The sequence below is a fragment of the Athene cunicularia genome (assembly GCF_003259725.1).
Source record: "Athene cunicularia isolate RWA chromosome 3 unlocalized genomic scaffold, athCun1 chr3_part1, whole genome shotgun sequence".
In the NCBI taxonomy this organism is placed as follows: Eukaryota; Metazoa; Chordata; class Aves; order Strigiformes; family Strigidae; genus Athene; species Athene cunicularia.
In genome coordinates this window covers 78,302,464-78,325,920 of record NW_020799097.1, presented here as the reverse complement: position 1 = coordinate 78,325,920, position 23,457 = coordinate 78,302,464, and the positions used below count along the sequence as shown (strand labels likewise).

The 23,457-nt window shown below is 38.1% G+C and overlaps 1 protein-coding gene across 1 annotated transcript in view; it reads right to left on the bottom strand.

Moving 5' to 3' along the window:
• Positions 1-11,470: 11,470 nt before the first annotated feature.
• Positions 11,471-23,457, bottom strand: part of SMOC2 (SPARC related modular calcium binding 2) — a 101,634-nt gene continuing 89,647 nt past the window's right edge. The window contains exons 10-13 of the mRNA XM_026844569.1: positions 18,980-19,082; positions 17,787-18,061; positions 15,210-15,253; positions 11,471-11,609 (exon numbers count right to left, since the gene is read on the bottom strand). Coding sequence (XP_026700370.1) covers positions 11,586-11,609; positions 15,210-15,253; positions 17,787-18,061; positions 18,980-19,082 — 446 coding nt within the window. The 3' untranslated portion in view covers positions 11,471-11,585. The remainder of the gene's footprint in view (positions 11,610-15,209; positions 15,254-17,786; positions 18,062-18,979; positions 19,083-23,457) is intronic.

Genomic DNA, 23,457 nt, shown 5'->3' with positions numbered 1-23,457 from the left:
ACAGTATCTGCTAATTTGCAAACTGGGAGAAATCAGATTTTCCAATAGACCCTGTGGCAGAACGGATTATTTTCCAAGGTGCAAGAATAAGCATTAGCAGATGAAAATGAGTTGTAGTGGATTCATGTGTAGCATCCATACTACCATTATTCTCTGTCTACAGTGGTAGTCTCCAACCATGATGTGTATGTGCTCAGTCCATGGACTGTTTCTAAGCAATCCACAAAACATTATCAAGAAATATCTACTGTCAGAACCTTGAATCGACTCAACCAGAGAAAGCACCTCCTTTGTAAAACATTAGAATATTTACAAACTGTAAAAGATAGGAACTACTATTTTAGGAGTCTGATGTCCTGTTCCTTGCATTAACAAATTAATAGGATAGTTTATCTCTGAATGAAAAGACAAGCTGAGAAAAATGGGAGAGAAATTGATCTAACAAAGAAATTTCAAAAATACCTGCATAAATTGCCTATGAAAAAATAGCAGTTGTCCTAATAACATTACAATGAAATTAAATTCCATTCACTATTTTTCCATGAAGAATGGTACTGCCTGAATCCATATTTGAGTTATCAGTCTGGTGAAGTATATGGAATTGCTTACTATAAAGTCGTAAATGTATAATATGCTTTTATACCTGCTGGCACAAGGACATTGGACTCCAATCTTGTGAACCCCCTGTGCAGTGTTGGAAGTGTTTGGCTTAACTATACCTGCTTCATATATTTTTCTATGTGTTTCCACTCAAAATCCTGTTTGAAATAATTTCTAGTGCTTTGCACAACATCTCAGGTTTCACCCCTGTTCACGACCTGGAAAATTACCTAGAACTTGCTGCTATATATCTTGTATTTTGTTTTTTCCCAAACCACAAGAGAAAAACATAACCAAACATGAATCTCCCTGGTGATGTATGTGCATGTCAGGCAGACAAACAAAACTTGCTTCAAGTCAGTTTAATGGTCCTTCATTTTTATTTTCTGAATAATTTTTTTTTCCATCTTCCGATGGACAACATCCTTCATCAAATCTGCCCAGAACTTGTGTATAGCTTTGTGGGGACAAGTTTGCTATTCACTGCAAACATCACTATAGCTCTATGCAGTCAAAAAGCTTTATGGGGAGCCTTCAGTCTCTCTACTTCTGCTGAGAATTTCAGTATAAAACTGTTTTCAGAGCAACTAACTAAATTAAACCTGAAAACCATTATAAAACAACCCTTTTTTTTTTTTTTTTTTTTTTTTTTTTTTTTTTTTTTTTTTTTTTTTTTTCCTTCAGAATCAGTGCCCAAGACTTTCTATAACATGTGCAACTGAGTTTGTGATGCAAACCGCAGATTTGCCATGCTCCTGGAAACATATGTGTGTATAGCTCGGGCTGCCAATGTTGTTCTGTTACTGGAAACAGGTTCTCAGAAGACTTGTACAAGGATGGCAAAAATCAATGAGGACATAAACACTGCAAATAACCTCTGTGGCTCTATTCAGCAGGACAGATTTTATCCACTATTAGAAAGAGTGGATAAACCTAATTTGCTGACTGACCCTTAAATTTTAGATTATGCACTTCCTTCTAACTCAACTTTCTCAAGATCCCTTATTCTAAAACTTACAATTTGCTGCCTTTTCACAATACATGATCAACTTTTTTTCCTTCTGATGATGGCCTAAACCACTACATCAGTACATATGTCTGGATTACACATTAGATACTTTGATCCTAGGTTCACCCAGAAGAAAAAATAAAATTAAACTTAAAAAAATATATCTGGTCCATAAAAGCAGCATTACCTTGTTCTTGAAATCCCTATCTTGGATACACATACTCTTCATTACTCAGGAAGCCAGCCAATAAGCACAGATACATTTCTTTGCATCTGAGGCCAACTATGCCCTTGTCTTAGTGTGAATTAAAATTGAACTAATGGTTGCCCTAAATATGTGCTGGCAAATGACCACTTCTCCTCCCTGCTCATGGAAGACAGTCCTTACACACTCCTGCAATACAGGTAGGTCCCATCTGTTTCATCTGTTTGTTCATGTCCATACTTATTAAGCCTGATGGAAAGGCTGCTCTGAGCCTGGCACTGTTTTGTAGGGGTGGCTCATGCTGGGGCTTGTCTGGAGTCTTGCTCAGTGTCTGAGCCCACAAAGCCATGATCTGAAGCAACAGTACTGGAGTCCTGCTTTGAAATGGACCCAAGCACGACATTTAAACCTGGCACCTAACCAGATATGCATTTAGCCCATCTAGCAGCACCCTCCTGACAGATTTTTAAGGCAAAGAGCATTAGGAGAGACTCCAGAGTGAATGGAGTATCACTCCACACTGGATTGGAGTATCACAACACACTCACTGCACTGTAGGCTGAGGTGGAAGGGGAAATGGTAGCAGCACTTCACAAACACGTTAGCTCACAGCCTCAATCATTATACTCTTAGCCCCCGGTTCCAGGGAACTGGGCATACTTGTATTTCGGAGCACCTTGACTCACTACCTGTGAGAGCATTTGTATGTTGACTCTGACAGGAGCGAGACATGATAAAGTGACACTTCCAGTCCCCTCTCAAATCTGGCTTACTCTTTAAATACACACTGTGCTCATTAGAGTCCCAGGCTCTGGTCTTGAACACTGGCTTAATGCTCCCAGGGAACAAGAGCACAGCTGGTCTACACAGCATTTTAGAGAAAGGTAGGGATCTTTATGTGGGAACAGAAATCTCCCTGCGTGTTAGGTTGTCAGAATAAACATAGGTTATGTTATTAACCACAGCACTGAGTGTTTATTGGAGGCAATTCACAAAGGATATTAGAGTGCATTATCTTTATATGCAGAAACATCTGTATGCATTTTCCTGTAGCAAATGTATAATACTTCACTATCTAATAAATGTTGTTCTTTAAAAACTGAGTTGAAAGTTCATCAAAAGGCAAGTTTAAGAATAGCACAAGAAGGCATTTTACAAGTTTCCACATGTAGTTTTGCCTTTGCACTTCCACCTGGATCATTTGTGTTCCACTCCTTGCTATCTTCGAAACAAAGGCTGTCAGCTACATCCAATTAGCTCATAGTTTTGTGATATACTATGACCACATGGGGGTTAGGATGAAAACAGTCAACTCCCTTACATTTGTGGCAGACACTCAAGCAATGGGAAACTCTTGTGAAATCCTGTAGCAGGATCCTGTAATAGGTGTCAGCACAAGCTGAATTTTGCTCATGAAATGCATGTAAAAGATGATAAACATTAATAAACCTGATATAATGAGTTTTCTGGCAGACTTTAATTATGTTTTTCCTAAAATAGATGGATTTTATTCTTTTCATTGTTTCTTATTTTAAAAGTAGCAATTAATAGAATTATGATGGAAGTTAAATATAATCTAAATGCATGATGAACAAAATGTGAAAATGCCATCAGCTAAGCATTGTCACCAATATACTGATACTGCATGATCTGTCCTGTTAGGTCTTTCTTAACTGTGTTTTCTATTGTCCAGAAGACTGGCAACACTATTTAATATACAGAGAAATTGGTACAAGTGTGATGGCTCATGGTGTGAAAGACTGTTTCAAGCCCATGAGGAACAACAACAGCAACAAAGATAAAATAATAAAAGAAAAGATACACTAACAGTTGTAATCAAGCAAGGCTGCTGAAGTACCCATTACTGGTTTCTCCTCTATGACAAGACTTAAATACTAACAATACAAACTAAAGTAAGATCTGTAATGGAAAACATCTCTGAAACTTACTGTTTCATTTCTATGGCTCATGCCATAATGACCAATTTCTTAAGCCAGATCATCAAAAGTGATGTTGAAAATTTAAAAAAAAAAAAAAAAAAAAAGGGAGAGGCAGGATATGTGATGATTGAGTCGATGCTCCAGTATTCATTTACATGTTTAGCTTCTAGTTAAAATGCTTCTGACTAAACAGCTGTGGCATTTGGACCATCTCTTCATGGAGACACCTGGCTCATACTGGTGCCTCGATCCCTGTTTCTCACTGTGAAGAGGATGCTGAGCCCTGGGAAGTTTCATGTCACAAATTTCAGGAGATAATGATCCTTTCCTTCTATTTTAAAAAGTAAAAAAGAGCAAAGACTCCAGAGTTTAACACAGTCTTTCATACACACACCCCTCCCCAGCATGCACTGCAAGCAACCAGTAAATCTGTGCCAGTTGTCATTTTCTTGCATTTTATAGCTGTACTGCCTCGGCTTAATGTGAAAGCCTTCCAGGCAGCAGCTGTCCTCAACCACAACAGGAACTGGCTATGCTACTTACTGCCAGGATAGGTTCTGGACTGTTAAATATCTCTGAGCTTTAAGTGGTGCAGCAGGCACTGGTTGTCTGGGCACCCTCAGGGTCAGCCTCCTACTCTTCACCTGGTCCCTCTTCACCATCCTCCTCCAAGCTCTACATGGACATGTAGCTGACTCTCTCCCTCTCTCCCAGCTGTGCCCAGGTGAAGCTGCTTTCCAGACTCTCCTGAGAGCTGGCCCAGCCTGTGTCAGTTTGCTATTTGCATTAGGACAACACACGATGAACTGGTTCCTTTACCTTCTCTACTGCACCACTGAAAATCTAAAGCGTGAAGAATTTCTTGTCATTAGCTATTTTCCAAGTAATTTTCTGGATGATTTTTCAAGGCTAATGAAGTCAAACTTCTTGTTATCATGTCATCACAACATTTGTTGCCTTGAAGTGTTGCTGGGGGATATGATGTAGGGGAGAACTTTGTAGAGCAGGGCTGATGGTTGGACTCGATCCCAAGGGTCTCTTCCAACCTGAATGATTACGTGATTCTGTGAAAATAGTTCTAGTCTGAACCTGTGATATGTTCCATAGGCTCCAAAGTTTTTTTGAACATCTTTCTTGCAATCTGTTTCTATGCCTTTTTCTCTCACACACAGATATAAACCTTTAGATTAAAGATTAAATATTTTGAGAAGTATTTAAATAATTATTTTTTAGCCACTCCTAGAGTGAACATAAAGGCAACCACAAAAAAAGACAATGAGAAACCAGCACTCTCTTGTAATCCTTTGCCATCAGTGTGTTGATTAAAGAAAAGGTTTAACTGTAGGGTATCAGCCAAGCCTGTGGAGGATCTATTGGTGCAACGAATGAAATAAAAAAAACTTTAAAAAAAAAATCTAATTACACTTTGCTTGCATCTTTACTGAATAAGAAATACAAAAGGAAATTTATCTTTGTTGTGGTTCAGATTTCCTCATCCTGCTCAAATCTGCTCTTAATTTAGAAATATGCTGGTTTCTGCTTCCACATTTTCATTAAAAGTTGCTTAGACTTCCTGGATATAAAGGAAACCTTGGGATTGGCCATGAAAACAAATGTCTGTTGGAGCAAAGTGCTGGAGCCACTGGGATACAGAGGTCCGAATTCAGACCTTCTGCATGGACAGGGAAGAAATCCAAGGGCAGGCTGGACCTCTTGTATAGGTCAGAAAGTGATGCTGTGTGAGAGCAATGCTGTGCCCAGGAAGAGGGAATTTGGGGGTCTCCTTTTTACCTGTGTCCCTCTGTTCTTTTTCTCTCCTGGGCCCCTCAGACTTTTCCTCCTTATGGAAGTCTTACGGGCTGTTCTGTTTCTCTCTTTAACATTCCTATCCTTGCTTTGTTTGATTCCTCTTTCCTCTGTCATTCCTCATTTACCCTCTCCTCCCATTTCTATCTGTTATCTCTCCTTTCTTACTTGTTCTGTCTCTTTGTTTGCTCCTCCTTCCCTCCCACATGTGGCTTTAGCACAGAGCTCTGGCCACCCCCTTCAGTTCCCCTGTGGTCTCTCCATGATCATCCTTTCACTCATCTCCTCTATCTGTTCCTCTATTTCATTTTTTACTTCTCTCTCTCCTTTTTCTAATTAGTCTTTTTTAAACAGCTTTTTTTTTTTTTCTCTCCCACCTCAGCATCTCATCCTTCATATATTTTGTCTTGCAAAACATTTCTTGAAACCTATGCAAAGCAGAAAGAATACAATTCATGCTCCTGGGATAACAGCAAGAGATAGTCTAGAGAACAAGCTTCCTCCCTCAGTGCTGAGTTCAACACAAAGAAATACACTACAGACTGAGAGAAACACAACCCCCATCTGCAGAGCATTAAAGAGCTGATGTGTGTGGACACTGCTCCATCATATGGTGCTGAGCAGAAAGAGGAATTGTTAGGTGGGAGTTAACTAAGCATATGTGTCTGTTGAGGGGTCACAGTATTTCTCAAATACTCCTTAGCTGAGACTTGCATTGATTCTCACTCAGTTAAGTACAACAGTCTGTCACTCTGAGTATGGATTTGATGTATTAAGAAGCAAGAAGTTAGAGTTTGTCATTGATGATACAAGGCAGGAGTTTTCAGTGGATCAGAGCCCACCAGGGTAAAAAGTCTGAGCTATGGTGTAATACTCTGTAATTTACAGTATCTATCACGGCGGTTTTTCTTGTGTTCTTTGTTCTGGCCTTGGTCCCACGGGTATCCCAGCCTGGGGTCTCGGAAGACTGAAACAAAGCTGTGGGTTCAGGAAGACCACCTGGGGAGCCACATGCCAACAGAGCTAGAGCTGCTCCTCAGGTAGTGGTCAAAGTGAGGTTTGGCACACATCATCCTTTGAGTGAAATGACTGGTAAAAGAGATGCACTAGGATATTATTTTAGGTTTGAGGGTGTTTGCATTCAGTCCCATGGAAGGCTTGTTTTGCAAGCTGGAAAAGTGCCCTATATTATTTCTGCATGTTACTAATTCACACTGTTTCAGCTGTGCTGCATAGATACAAACTAGTATAAATACCTTTACCCATATTGCAGTTTTCTTCATGGTCCATCAGCTTGTCAAGCTCCAGTCTTGTTAAATGAAATTGCAGTATTTCTTTGCCTTATGCAGGGTTAGCCTTATGCAGGTACTCGAAGACCGTAAAATGAGACTCAGATGAAGCATGACAAATTAATGTTCAGAAACCTGACTTCTTTCAAACAAATTTGGCTTTTTTTAAAAAAAGCTGGGAAAGAGCAAGAACACTGCTACCTTTCATAATATCTGATTTTGGGATAAAAATGGTGTAAAAATGCCCCTTTTCAGTGTTAATATTTCATGCTTTTTAGATAAAGGAAAATAAGTTTCAACAACGACAAAAAAAATAACCACTAAACAAAAAATACTTTAAAAAGTGAAATTTCATGGAAACCCTCAATTGCATGAAATTGGTCAATCATGGTTTAGTGAAAACAATACTTGTCAATTAAAAGTTCATTCATTACTTTTTTTTTTTTTCTGACTGACTACTTAGCACAGAGTCATCTTCCTGGATGTTCTGCAGGTACTGAGTGGGCTTTATAAATCCTTATAAACTTTTATTCATGATGTAATACAAAATTGCAGCCTTCCATCTACAGTTTCATAGACTGTGCTAGTCCTATATGAGTGATTTTCCTCATAAAGTACCCATTTAGCCAAGAATGGATTCCATGCCTGTGCAAAGAAAAATTCTGTATTCAATAAAAAGCAAGCAATCCTATGTATTGAACTGATGTCAGAGGTAAAGAGAGTCTTCAGGGAAAGGATGCCTCAGATGACTGTATGTTATGGAAAAGATTGTTCACATGCACAGAATGGACTCTCATTTTGCTATCTTCCCTTTCAATAGGCTTTGTATACCAGCAGTGACATTAGTCAGAGGACAAAGCGAATGACAAAATAGGGAAGGTGAATGTAGGAAAGGCAGAATATTGCATATATTTCTATTGCTAACCTAGATAAAAAACAGACTTCTCTCCCTGCCACCCCCCTCTTTGGATGTTCTAGAGAAATGTGTTGTTCTCAATGTTTTCCACATGAGCTTTTGTTTAAAGAAAAAAAAAAACCCAACATGTATTATTTATGCTTTTTAAACAAAGGGCATATTTTCACTTATAAAACTTGAACTGAAACAATTAAATGGAACAAAGAGTACAGCTTGTATCAGCAGTTTACTATAGTAATTCTAATATTTCAGACATCAATAAACTTAGTTGATTGTTATTTAATGTCAAAGTAGTTACTCCAAAATGATATAAAATTGTCATCCTAAAGAAAACAAAAGTAATAAACCTTTCACTTTCTTCATTAAAGACTCTTTCACACTAGTTTCTATAACTTAGTTATATAATATGCTAGTGTAAATATTTAAAAGGGGAAATTAAATTATCTTTGCTAGGGAAGATTTCTTAACCTCTGTTAATCCATCTTTTATTACTATTGTAAAAGGAAAATATTAATTAAATCTGTCAAATCTTGGACACACTTAAATGTCTTTAATGATGTAATCTATATTTTTCCTTCTTCTTCCAGCTTTCCAGGAATGCCTGCTTTCTCCATTGACTTATGGCACTTATGAAGAGCAAAATCCTGGTCCAAATGAGAACAGTACAGCATATTCCTTGATTTATATGCAGTCTTCTCCTTTACACTTACATGAACTAATGCTTTTTTGCTCTCTTATTATCTGAAATGACAGCAAGAAAAATTGTCATTCCAAGCAATCATCTAGGTCCCAGTTCTGCAAAATGAGTAAATGAAATTTAGGCATTTTGTTAGACTAGGAGAAGACTGAGAATCAAGTGATTTTGGTAAAACTGGAACTATGAAATTGGCCTACTTGTCGGGCTGGGAACAAGACAAGAAAGTTAAATAAAGTGTTGACAAAACATGGGACATTTTTCACTGTGTGGCCTGTTGACTAATGGACATTGTAACAGGCTGGACAAATCATTGAATACATACACATTTTTAAAACTTAATAGTCTTCTACTTACAACTTTATAAAAGCTCTAAATAAATCTGTTCAGCAATAGCTGGAACTAGAACAAATATTGGTCAATGAGAAGCAGAATATAAGTTTTGCTTTCAATAAGAACAGAATTGAAACTAAATTGTTCCACATGGAATAGGATAAAAACTAGAACTAATTAATTACTGTGGAACTAAATAAACTCTGGTACTGTAGTGGGAGCCTAAGGGCCTATCCACATGGATTCTTTTTTGGTATCAAGGCCATGCTTGGTTACAACTAGAAGGGCCAAGATTTATCCAAGTTTAACTATCCTGTGGGTATACTGGAGATACAGGAACCCAAGGTGAATTTAGCAGGTTTTCAATCTGGACTCTAACCGGAACTGTAAGAACTCAGTACTGCTTATAACAAAGTGCTGTAATGTCTACAAATTGAAATGAACCATAAATGTGATTACAAAGAAATATGTATAAAGATGAAATACCTCATATTTCAGTCACTGTAGAGTCATTTAATGATTCTATGTTGTAGAAGTCTTTGGATACCTAAGAGAACACCTGTAGCTTTTGTTTGTGTTTTGATAAGCGTTTAAGGCTACTCATTACATAGTCAAGTTGCTAGTCCAAATCTTCCTCCTCACACACCCTCTCAGTTTAAATGGGCTGCCATTTCATACCATGGACATGGCAAAACATTTGATTGCTTACATTTATATTGTCTCCAAAGGTCACAGTGATGGAATTAGATGTTTCTTAGAAAACATTGCTATTAACCATATTGTGCCCACCTAATCAAGTGCTCAGTATTCTTAGGGTTTGCCTCTCTCTTCTGATTGTTTCCAGTTAGGTTGAAAGTTGTCCAGCAGCTCACTCTCCCACTCTATCTATGCCACATTGCACTTCGCTGAGAAGAGGCCAGAGACCAAGCTGAAGCTACATGGAGAAAATAGCAACAAAGGATCTGGCCTCAGAATCACATCTTTAAGAAAGCAATGGTATGAATAAGGCATGAACGACCTTAGAAGAAAATTCAATAAAGGGACAAGGGAAAAAAAGAAGGAGGACACAATGTGAGGTCATGAGGTTTCTTGTAAACTCAACACAATGGTGAAGTCACCACTGTGTGTACCTGCTTCCAAACATGTCTAGCACCTGTGTTGCAGAAGAAAAACCACCAGCATAGTTTGATAACATACTGATCTTTAATCTATAAAGAAGATTAAATTCAAAGTTTAACAGTATAAAAGAATAAAAAATACTTTTTTAAACAAAAATACAAGATAACACACAGTTGCATCTTGGTTCCTCCTGCTGCCAAAACTTAGAGTACACAACTTCTGGGGTACAATTCCACCGCATACAGTGTTTCCTATCACTTCAGCATATGTTGAAATTGAAATGAAATATTTTTATTTGCAAACAAGCTTTTCCAGGTACAAGCTCAAGACAGGGTGCTACTGTGATTAGCTGGTCACATGTCAGATCCCACACGTTATTTAAACAAACCATCATGAAATCACTGCTTGTTGCAACATTCCTGCCTTTTCACGTCAGCTCCTAGAGGCCAGAAGTCCATCTACCACTGCCTCGATCAACTCAACTGCTTGTAACTCACAGTTGTTCAAGACATGAACCTTTTTTACTTGGATCCTCTGCTCTAAATTCACCTCCACAAGTTCTTATTCCCCTATGGCACAAATACAGAAAAGCACCGGGGGGAAAATGACAGAGAAGGCATGAAAACTTGCAAGAACTTCTTTCAGACAGCAAGGAAAAAGCCTCAGGCAGCGGCGATGTGAGTAGCCCTTCTTGATGTCAACCACTGACAATTTGTTCAGCTTTACCTCTAGTGGACCCTGAGGCAAACCAAAGAGTTGATGGGGGCAGCCAGGTGTAGGGGAAGAAAAGGTTGAACAATCTGTTTAACCTTCCTTGTCTCTTTATAGTTTAGATTTACAATTCTGACCCATATAAACTCTGCACTGTCCTCAGAAGCATGATTCTAGGCCCAGGTTGAACCAGACTGGAATGATATTACAATCCACCTTACTCCTTGTTGTCTTCCTGTATTTATAACCCAAGTGAAAACAAACAGGGGAAAAAATTCTACCAAAACTTATAATGGAAGGCATCTCAAAAATGGATAAAAGGATACATTTTTCTACAAGTTTCCCAACTGTAGAATAACTGTGTTGAATCCATTAGTGGTTGCATTCTTATTGCATGATCTTTGGAAAGCATCATAATAACAATGAAAACAAAATGAAATAAAAATATTGCCACCGATGAAAAATCTGTTCAGTTAAAAACTGCAAACCCAAGTAAACAGCAATTTACACACTTCCTTCAGTCCTGCAAGCCTGAAACATCCAACACTGCCTGGACAAAACTGAAAATACAGTAGACTTTTCAGAAGAACTCTACTTAAATGACAGTATTGGTTAAGAAAAACAAGGCATACTATTGAAACCAAAATACATAGGATCAGGTTTCTATGCTACTGTTTGCCAAAAAGCTATTTAAAAAAAAAAAATTGTTTAAATGCAAACTTTTACATCTTCAACATGTTTTACATATTTCAGACAACAAAAGAATACACATACATTGTATGTGTTAATTTTCCAAAACTAGCCATTACATTTTCACAGATTAAAAAAAAAAAAAAAAAAAAAAAAAATACAAAGTGAATTTACATTTTTAAGTACAAAGTGCAAATACTACAGTTGTTTTTTATTGCCTTTTGGTGAGGAAATCTCCCACATGTCAGAGATCTGCCTTGGATCATAAGCTGTTCACCCTTGCTTCTTAGAAACTTGCTGAAAGAAAGTTGAAAAAATGTTCATTATTAATGATGTTTTCAAGTAATCAAGTATAAACATTTATCTCTATTTTTCATCAGTGTCTACATGCCACTATCAGAACAAGAGTTCTGCACAAATACATATGGGGAAGGAAAAAATCCCTGCCCTGTAGTCCTTCATAGCATCTATGAACAAGGATAGGAGCAACATCTTTACTATTTCTTACCTACAGCCTCTTTAAATCTGTACCTGTCAAACACACAGTTTTAGCAACTGCCTGGGCAAGTCCCTGATGCAATATACCTTTCTGTGGTATGTGATGTATAAGGAATGGGCTGCTCGCCAAAGTCTTATGAACAATCTATAGTTTCCTTGTAAACTTTTTGCTAGGCTGCAAAAGACCCTCTGGGTCTCATTGATAGTGTGTGTGTGTGTGTGTGTGTATGTGTATGTTTGTTGGACAGGGTGGAGCTGAGCAAGGGAAATATACCTGGCCACTACCCCAATTCTGTCAGATCCATCATGTATTTGACCTCTTTTAGAGCAACCACAGTTAGCACATTAATACACATATCTGTATCTGCTTGCTTTCAGTAAGCTTGTATGTGCATATACACATACAGATGTGCACATATGTAAAAAAAAAAAAAATTAGGAATGCATGCCTAAGCACACCTAAACATATATATAACTGAACTGCTGCAATAAACTAGTAGAAAATGAGCTCTTGAGTGCCCATCTCCTGATGCAAACCTGATCACTTTTTAGATGGGTGGTTTCCTTTGAGTAGATCCTACCCAGCCCGGTTGCTTTTCAGTAACTTCCTTTCAACTAAAAGTTTTTGTGATGAAAGCCACCTTCTGCATTTGAAGCCTTGTATTGTTTAAGTATGAAACTGCCAACAGATGGTTTGCTGAGCCAGCCTTAATTCAAGGCTATCATTTGTCAGCAACAGCTTTTAAAATAATTGGTGCTGAGTCAGCAAAATTATTGGACAAAATTAAAAAACATAGACTCTCTAAGACACTTTTATTACACATTCTGCAAGTCAGGATCTGATTACAAGAAAGGGGAGAGGGCTTGTCATGCTTCAAGTGTAATGCACGTGTGCCAGTAATTGACATTATATAATTAAAATAACCCCTTTGAATGTTTTTGAGTTCCGACAGAGTAATTGTTTTCAGGCTGCCTTGTTTAAAGCGTAAGTAATTTGTGGGGGAATTTGAAAAGTTAAGACCACAAATATTTGTTTAAACAAACAGAAACTTATCACATCCCTCTAGCTGTGAGAATATTTTATATTCCATCAAAGTATGTAGGAGGTCTCTGGTAGAACCCACAACCCATGTTGAGCTTGCCTTAGGAAGTGTGAACCTAACATCAAAAAAATCAGAAATAAAGCAAGTAGCAGACTGACTAGCAGCAATGAGAGAAGATTTCTTTCGGCTTGTGGGAAGGTTCACCTTGAGTTTGGTTTTTAACAAATTAATCTAGTTTTTTGATAGATAGGAATATGTTAACCACAATTATGTTTTGGGGATATTTTTAAGCAAATTCCTATTTTCCCAGCTGCAGGGTTACCTGAGCTGTTCTTATAATATGTTTATATTAATATTTTAAAAAACAGTACATCATTTACTCATGCTTTTGTGGGCATTAATAACTTAGTTCCTCTAACTAACATAAAACTGAGGCAAGAATGGTATGAAGATGATGTATGAGTTTCAGACCGTAGGAGATTCAATAAGGCCAAATGCCGGGGGCTGCCCTTGGGCCACAACAACCCCCAGCAGTGCTACAGGCTTGGGGAGGAGTGGCTGGAGAGCTGCCAGTCAGAGAGGGACCTGGGGGTGCTGATTGACAGCTGGCTGAACAGGAGCCAGCAGTGTGCCCAGGGGGCCAAGAAGGCCAATGGCATCCTGGCTTGTGTCAGCAATAGCGTGGCCAGCAGGGACAGGGAAGGGATCTTACCCCTGTACTCAGCACTGGTGAGGCCGCACCTCGATTCCTGCACCTCGATTCCTGTGTTCAGTTCTGGGCCCCTCACTACAAAAAGGACATTGAATGACTCGAGCGTGTCCAGAGAAGGGCAACGAAGATGGTGCAGGGTCTGGAGCACAGGTCATAGGGGGAGCAGATGAGGGAACTGGGGGTGTTTAGTCTGGAGAAAAGGAGGCTGAGGGGAGACCTCATCGCCCTCTACAGCTCCCTCAGAGGAGGTTGCAGAGAGCTGGGGATGAGTCTCTTGAACCAAGTAACAAGTGATAGGACAAGAGGGAATGGCCTCAAGTTGCACTAGGGAAGGTTTAGACTGGGTATTAGGAAGCATTTCTTTCCAGAAGGGGTTGTTGGGCGTTGGAATGGGCTGCCCAGGTTAAGTGGTGGAGTCCCCATCCCTGGAGGTGTTTAAGAGTCGGGTTGACATAGCGCTGAGGGACCTGGTGTAGTTGGGAATTGTCAATGTTAGGTTAACAGTTGGACTGGATGATCTTCAAGGTCCTTTCCAACCTAGATGATTCTGTGATTCTTTGATGATTCTTTTCCTAGACTATTCAAGTAACTGGCAAATTCACAAGTCATTCTTTGGAACCAGGCAAAAGTTCAAGGAAGTTGTGCCCATGTTCTCCAGAAAACAGAATGTTTAGGATTAATGATTATAAAAATACGCACACACAAATGAGAAACCATTTTTCAACCATTTTATCTGAGCTTCCACTTGATTCTCTCCTTTTCAACGTGTACCTTTCCTTGATTTAAAAAACCTGCTTTTGTATAGATCTGAATGCCTTAAGTAGCCAAAACTCCAGGAATGACATACAATGGTGTTATTAGGAAAATCAAAATCAAGTCTTTGCAGAAAACTGATGCAAAAACAAATCACAGATTATGTTGTCAGGGCACTTCATATTTTATTTGCTACAATTATTCTGCAGATCTAACCAGTTTTAGTTTAAATAAACATCAGCAGACTGATGCAAATCCTAGTTCTCCAGCATAATTTTGCTCAGCCAGCAAAGGCTTTTCAAAGTGACGGCCCTTTTCTCTATATTTTAAAAGGTGTTTAAAGCCACCATATAATAATTCAGTGGGGTATGTGAAATAAACAGATTTTCATAGGGCATGGGAAATGCATGGCTTTATTCACAAAGAGTAATTTCAATCGATGTAAATTTATGTCCATCCTGTGACACACAGGAAAGTTAATGGAATTCAGTTAAAGCAGAAGATAAATTAAGATAAAGCAGTGCACATTTTAAAGTGTATGGGAATGCTATCACTCAGGAATGCAGAAGACTTATATGAGGGCTCAATTACACTCACTTAATTATCACTAACCTATATGCCAATTTACACTTTACTGAGAACATCCATATGCAGACGTAATCCACTTTGCATTTATGCACATTTACTCTGCACCTGTAGTTTACTTATTCAGCTTTCCTTAGATAGAACTTAAGTCCAAATTTATTAATCAGAATGCTACTCTACATTTTCCAGTCAAGTCTGCAGAATGGCAGATTAATACAGCTTGAAGCTGCACTGAAATGTGCTAAAACCCCAAGAAGTTCAGCTGGGCAAGGCAAGAACAGAGAGCTTGCTCTCCTCAGTACTCACCTGCCTGCTGGATGAAGTGCTCTCAGTGTTGGTTTTAGGGGCCGCTAAAGGAAGGAAAATAAAACATAATAAATATGGTTTGCAAGTTATATATAGCATCCCCAAGAACTGAAGCCCTCATTCTAAAAAGGTATTTTTTAGACCAGGGTATCTGAACAGATTTCACTAAAGGAGGTAAAATATTTTAGATCTTTCATTGAAACATCCACTTTTTTTCTTTCCTTAATACAGGTGTTGCTTCTTTCATGGAGTTATATGAAAGATGAATGGCAGCATTTCTTACCAGTTAATATGACATTTGCTTAGGAGAGCTTGCATATAGTCAGTGTCAAGCATTTCAAACTTATTAAATCTTTAGTAGTAAAGATTGCCTATTATCCCTGGTGAGAAAGAACAATGGACAAGCAGACTGTCTGGAAAGCATTCACTTTGCTTAAAGATATTGCACAGGAACAGCTCTATGAGCCAAAGACATAGTTCACATTTAATCTGCAAAACAAGATTATTGCTGGATTTTAAGTTTCCTAGTGGCAAAGCCCAAGACAGTGCTCTAAATGGGGAAAAAACAAAAAAAAAAACCCAAAAAAAACAAAACAGCTGCATGAGTCTGCTGGCCCATTCAACTCCACAAACAAACGGGAGGCGAGGAAGGAACTCATTCTCTTGGTTTTCCATACCAGTTTGCTAGTCAGTCAAGCTGTACTGGGACAAACAAGAACAAAACTGGACCTTGAAAAATACTGTGGCAGCTAGCATTCCCTGAGAAAGTATGTTTTGCAGCTCTATGGCTTTTATTATTGCTCTCACAGACACCTGGGACTCACACAGAATGATACAGAGCCACCTCCTTATCTCAGCTCTCACATCACCTTATCTCAGATCTCACCTCTCAGGTGATGGGGTCTCACCTATTCCTAGAAATATAACTAGCTGCAGTGAAGTGGTGATTGATTTCTTTTGTGCAACTGAAAGGATTATCAGAAAGGAAATTTTAGTTGTCAAGCAGAAGAAACAAAACAGAATGCTGATATTCCAACAAAAGCTATTTTTACTGTATTGTCTTTAAAATTAAGTATTCCTAGGAAAGCAACAAAATTATTTGATTTAGAATCTTCTTCCAACTGGGTTCCATTATTTTTTCAATGTAGAAGTCCTGAGGTATGTTTTCCTTCCAAAAATGAATGTTCTCATTATTGACTACATTTTTTTGGAGAAGCTCTGTCAAAAATCTCGAGTTATGGTGAACATAATTTTTACTTTAGCAAAATCTCTGTGTGATCTTCATATAAAATCATGTATCTTAACAACTTTTTTTTCTGTAACAGGCAGTTGACCCTAATCTTTGCTTTTTCACCAGAATGGGTACAGGAAAAACTGGGTTTTGCTGAGTCTTTCTATGGCTTTCCTTTATGTTCTGGAGCAATGATTTTGGACCCAAATTTAATCTATGATAAAAGAACACAGAATGCCAGCTGCAGCAGGACAGAAGTGTCTTGAAACAAATGCTAACATATGAAGTGACCATAATGGGTTCCACTTTAAAACACTAGTCTGCCAAATAGGATAAATGAAAATGAAGGTGTTATGCTTCAGTTTTCACATTTATAGTATAAAGATAACAACAGACATCCACCTTCAAATAGGTATTTTTTTATATATATATCTATCACTCAAGCAAAAATTGCAAGGTATTATTATTAGGTCCACAAAACCCACAGAAAACAAATCCTGGATTTGATAAACTCATTTTGAGAGATCTGCATCTGTGACCCATAGACAATTTACTTTATTAGTACAATGTAGACTATACTGTCTTTCTGCAGTGTTCCCTTTCTAAACTTAAATATAACCAATTTTGTGGAAACCATTTGATTTCTGACTGCATTTCCCACTTGAGTTGCTTTTCATTTCCTATGACACCTTTGTTTTACTGCCCTGGCTTCATTTTAAGGTCCCAGACAAACAAAACAATTAGCCTACATTCATGTTCTACAACTTCTTACAGTATGGGGGTCTACTGTTGCTGTTTATAACTTCTCTTTTTTTAAAAATTCTTCCTTATTTTAGGGAAGTTGTTCCCCTTTCTACCAGTTTGGCAGCAAGGTAAGGTGGCTGTGTACCAGCAGTTGTTCCACCTGTTTGGCAGATGACCGCATTCCTCATCGTATCTCTAAACCACATTTGAGAAATGAGAAGTCATTAGAAAGCTCAACAATGTGCTTCCTTCTCAGCAGGAATCCAAAAAGCACAGATGTGATACTTCCAGTCATTCAGGACATCGTACTGTAATAACATTAAACTGGCTTTTCGATGACTGTTGATGTTATCATATCCTCTTAGGTTTCCTACTGTAATACATCTAATGGTCAGAATCAATGGGAAGTTTTTGATTCTGTTGGAGCAAAGTGATGATTTGCCTACACAGAAGCAGCTTTCCTGCCATCTGTCCTAAGCCACAGCTGCATTAGCTACAGACAGGTGTATTCTTTTATTTTGTATACTTCTGGCATACACAAATATCAGATGTCATCAGCTTTGAAGAATCTAGTGAAAAAAATAGTTAGAAAAGGTTCTTACTATGGCGTTTCTTTGTTTCTGCTTTACCTTCTTCTTTTGTTACTCCCAGGCAGCCCATTAATTCTTGAACTGACAAGGACTTATCATTGTTCACATCACAGTATTCCACAAACTTCTTCACACATTTTTTGGGTTTTGATTTCTTTCTTAGGAACCTCTTAAATGGCTTGATTTCTTTCTTGCCAATGTCACCACTGGAATTTTTATCTAGCTGTTTGAAATACCAATGGACCACTCTCTCTTCCAGAGTATGATTTGGGTCAGGCTCTGAAACCCTGAAAGAGAAAATAAAAGTTCAGTCTTAATTCCGATACATAAGCTGCAGTTTATACCTTTATTTCAGAACACTTAAATCATTGTCAGATGCTCCGTTACATAAACCTCCCTGCTTTTGGCCACTATCTTCTTGCAGTGAATCCCTTTTCTTTTCACTTTGGCTAACTGTATCCTAAATTTTACACTAAGGGCTGGAATCTGCTCTTAGTTAACTCTCTGAAATTCTGTTGAGGCTGGCACCATACTCAGAAAACAGTGCTTTCTCCTTTCATTTCCTGAAACAGAGAAAAGTGAAGAGAGAAATAAAAGAGAAAAAGACAGTTTCATAGATGTTAGACACATTAAAATGCATAATATACCCAACTGAAGTAGGTCAACAGTCAGCATCGCCAAATACCTAGGCTCCAATTACAATCCATGATGGATGTTCTGAGAGATAAAACACCCAAATGCACTGAATTACAGAGTAAGTTATAACAGTAAACGCCACCTTCTCTTCAGATTGCAAGCACTTGACCTGCAGACACCCGAAGTTTGACAGCACTTACGCATTTTTAATTCTGCCTGTGACTGTTGATAGCATTGGTTTGTTTTACAAGCAACTAGGCAAAATATGAATCAGGAAGGTAGCACACATTCATCAAGTAAAGCCTAAGAGGAGAATAAAGACTGAGAGATAGCTGAACCTGCAGCTACAGATAAAGTCTAAGCTCTGCTGCTGCCGAGAATTCAGCTATCAAGTTCATTTCTGTTTAGTGGACATAGTCTACAGTGGTAAATGAAGTAAACTCTCCTAGATAGGTTCTTGGAAATTTATCCTTTGTGAAGGTAGAATAATTACTTCTGAAAGAGTTCAACAATTCATTCATCACTGCCAGAATCCTTTTAAAGCCACACAAAAAAGATCTGAAACTCACCGGCTAGAAGACAAGGATGGATCAGAGACTGCGTGCACCATATCTGTGGACAGTGCATCCAAAACGCTAGTCAGGAACTCATTCTTCTTGGCCCCAGGACAGCCTAGAAAATCAGATTTTTTTCCTTTTCTTGTTTCCTCTTTTTTTGCAACATTTAAATTCCAACAACAGTTCAAACTTAAGAGATAGATGTGACTCCCTGTACACAAATTCCCATCAGTTATGGACAAGTTCATAACATAATTCAAAGACAAGCATCTAAATTCAGGTATATATTTGTACCATAGAGCAGGAATAGAAAAACATCCTTTTAAACTCAAGCAAGTGGGAATCTGTTTTGCATATCTCAGATTTCTTTCTTTCAATTTTGGCCATTATTTTTCCTTCTTTAAGATATTTTTTCATGGGTGTCACATTTTGAAAAGAACAGCTTTGAAACAACAGAAGTTTTTACATGACACAGACCATTTGAAACACAGACTAGAAGCCCATAGCACAACACTTCTTTCAGATTTCCACTTTTGCTCCTCTGAACTACTAAGGGCTTTCTCAACACAAATTCTCTCAGTGCATTGGTTTTCCTCTCTGTAAAATGACAGTCAACTCCTTGCCTCTTCTTACTTTTCTCTTGGACAGGGGTTAACTCCCCACTATATAGCACCTAGCCCTGTTGGATGCTGCCAGTTGGTATTTTGGTTCATACTGTGGGATCCTACGGTGATGCTATATCATCCTCATAATTACATTCCCTATGCCATGAAGTTCATCTCTGAAAGAAACTGACAGCACATGTCAGACACATAATACGTCAGATAAATATATACTGAAAGATCCACTCTTAGAACAGAGCAGCTGGAGCTGATAAATTCATCTGACAAGCACAGGAATGTTGACACATGGAGGTTTGCTTATACAATACACCTGCTTCCTCTCCTCTTCCCTAGAGCCCTAAGCCAAACACCAGGTCTTCCCCTAGCCCTCCAATAGCTGAGTTAAACTCTAGGATGATCCATGAGCAGTGACATAGAGATGACAAGCTTGAAGCTGGAGCCCATTGCAGGACTTTCACAGACAATACTGTGCTGGAGGCCGGCTCACCCATAGTTCTTAAGTGAAAAAGGGAAATGCTTTAAAGTGCTGTGGAAAAGGAAGATAAGTCAATCAGTATGGATTCATTGTTTCATTACATTTCTCAGCAACCTTTGGAGCAGGCAGTAGGATTATCTGAGCCTGAAAAGCCTCACCTTGCCCAGCAAATTATTTTTTAATACATCCCATGTTGATTCAAGGAAATGAACCTGTTACATAAGCCCATTGCTGTGTTGCAGTAAGAATAGCTCATCTATTATGTATAGCAGCAGCACCCACTACATATTATTAACACATACACGCAGTTATGAGTTCCCTGTCTCTTACGTGTTTGCCTTCAGCACCAGGGAAATTTTATTTCAGTAACTGCAAAAGGTGTATAACAGAAATTCACTGACGTAAGTTTCACTGCACTAAAAGTACACATCTGAAATCAGTTGTCACTATTCTAGATATGTTCCTCTTCCCTTAGCCTTTAACCAGGGTTTTTTTGCCTGTTATAACTGGGGAAAAAAAAAAAAAAAAAAAAAAAAAAAAAAAAGGAAAGGAAAAAAAAAAAAACTGAACAGCTATGACTATAATCCTAAATTTGAGTTCAGTGAAACAAGCACCTGAGCTTTCTCTGTAAGGCACAGAAATGAGAAGGGTGGCAAGAGATTAACGGGGAAAGATAGAAGACTATACCAACTGGTTCCTGGCAGCAATCAGTGCATAATTCAGAAGTATATTCTCTAGAGCAAGGAGCTTGCTGGTAAGTCTCAAACACTACAACCGTGTAATTAAATCGTGCGTTGCAATTTAAATGAAGCCATGTAACTTTGGAAGTCACAAAAGCACATTTTCCCAGAGATGAGCAGGCAGAGCCCAAGCAGTTCCATGCAGAAGGCACATACTGCCATGTTAGCACAGCAACCTCTCTGAATCGAGCAACTAAGTCTCTGAGCAACCTACTGAGCTCAGCACTACATCTTGCTAGCAAGGCTACTTGGCCTGTGGACCAGGGCTGGTTTTCTTCAAAGGACAGGCAAAAAGGGTCTCCACGTTCGAGGGTCTCCATGTAGACCTATCTTTAACGGTACAAGCTTTATCCTTTTCACGCTGGGGTTGTGTTACTGTTGTCAGGCAGAAGCCTGAATCCTGCTCCAAACACGAGCTATGAATTGATACAGGGCTCGTGGAAAATGCAGACAACAATACCTCAGCATATAACAATGCAGCGCAATATGGAGACAAGACAATTTGACTTTTTGTCCTTCCCTGTCCTTTTTTGGATAGATAATAATGTTAATATTCAATTTGATTTAGGAGCTCCACCTGAGTTTTCATGTTAGTTATTAATGTATTCCTGAACCATCTGGAAGAAACAAAAATGTATGTTTTAAGTAGTTTCCACTGCTGTTCAGGGACCTGCTGAGTGTACTTATGCTACAGATGTAGAGATCAAAATCATGACTTAGCTTGCTATTTATGAGATACAGCTAGGTAGGAGAAAGTATCAACTTCTAAATTCACAAGAAATCATGGGGGAAAAAATTCCATCATTTAAAGCCTGTCTGACAGTTTTCCCTAGAAATAAGAAAGGTTTCTAAACGTGTATTGCATAAAGGTGCAATAGCAGCTGACAGTAATACAAATCTTCTCACAGAAAAAAATTGTCACTGTTAAAACAAACACAATCAGTTGCTGTGAAAGATTCTAAATTATAACTCTACTTAACGTAAAATGACACCCCACAAAATCCTCACCAGTTAAATACAGAGAAAATATTCAGTTTCTCCCAATTACAATTTTTGCTGATGTGTGGGCAATCACACAGCAATTTACCTCACAGTGAAATCTCTGTTCTTTGCAGGTGTTATTAACTCAGAATAATTCTCTGGAGGCTTCACGCTAAGCTTTAATTTTCAACTAACTTGCGGATGAAATGGCAAGACTGGGGCAGCTTTAGCTTGATTGTAATGAATAATTCACTCTTACTGGACTAAATACAGAAAGGGAAAGACTAGTCCCTTATGGGAGTCATGCTTCTCACTATGGTTTATGTGCTTCAATTTCTTCTTCTGCAGCTGCTTGCCCTGTGTGGATTTGACAGCTTACATAAATAATAATTTGTTGTTAAAGGGTTGAAGTTGAAACCACATGGAGTTAACCTACAGGTCTAGAGATGTAACACAGAGTTGAGTGTTTGCTTTAAGGATAGTTTTACCCAGAGCAAACCTTAGACCAACAAATACATACCACAAATGACGGGAACATACAAACACCTCATTTCAGCTATAATATAAAGGTAATCAAAGAATCGTCATTATACATTATATATCTCATATGTACATGTGTCTCTCTGTAAATATATCTACCTTCAGTACTGGGGATGGATTTCTGAAGTTAAATATGTGGGACAGTTGTCTGTAAACCTTCTAAAATATTCACCCAAGTGCCTTGGAGCTCCCTGCTTGGTTGATAATAATCTACTACTGTCAGTCTTGGAAGATTATCTTTTTACAGCACATCTGAAGTCATGGCTGGAAAAGTATTTTGTTCATTTCTGTAAAAATGTGCATACATTAGGTAAGATTAATCACTTTAAAAGGGAGTTTACGTTAATCTTCCTGCAAGAGAGGAAACTGTCTTGAGTCAGTCACTCAAGTAATTAAAAGCATGATAACTTCCAACTGGCAAATCTAAAGCTTCTTTTTTATTCCGTTTGTTAATATGAATTATTATGAAAGGCTTAGCAGTGTACTCAAATACAACGATCACTGAGATACTTCTGAAGATTATAAATAAATTCTGATCAGAATGATCAGAACTATTCATGTTTCTTTTACAGCTTTGACTTCACTGAAATACAGTGGTATAAAGGAGAAAATAATTTAACAAAGTTTGTCAGTGCTACTGGGAGAGCAGACAATACAAAGAATTATTTTTTTTTTTTACTTTTAATCTATACACACATATATGCACAGTTCATGAGTTTATTTGTGCTGATCCATATAAATTAGAAGTCTGTAATTGTCTAGATATGCTGAGGGTCCTCTTCATTTTTTGGAGGATTTCCTGAGCTCTTCCTGAGCCCCATTCCAGGAAAAAAACCCTTCAAAAGATGAACCTGGGAACTGAAATTTGTAACTTTGCCGGAGACTAAAACTCATGTCCTCAACAGAGTCAGTGGTTTTATGGCTCACTGCAGTTTTTCCCCCACTGCATCTCCTGGTAACCAATTACAAACACTAATTATCTACCTCTTAGTCTCTATTGTAGAGGAGCTGAGAGAATTATCATCTCTTCTTTCTCTTTTTTCTTTCTTTCTTTCTCTTCTTTTTCTTTCTTTCTTTCTTTCTTTCTTTCTTTCTTTCTTTCTTTCTTTTTCTTTCTTTCTTTCTTTCTTT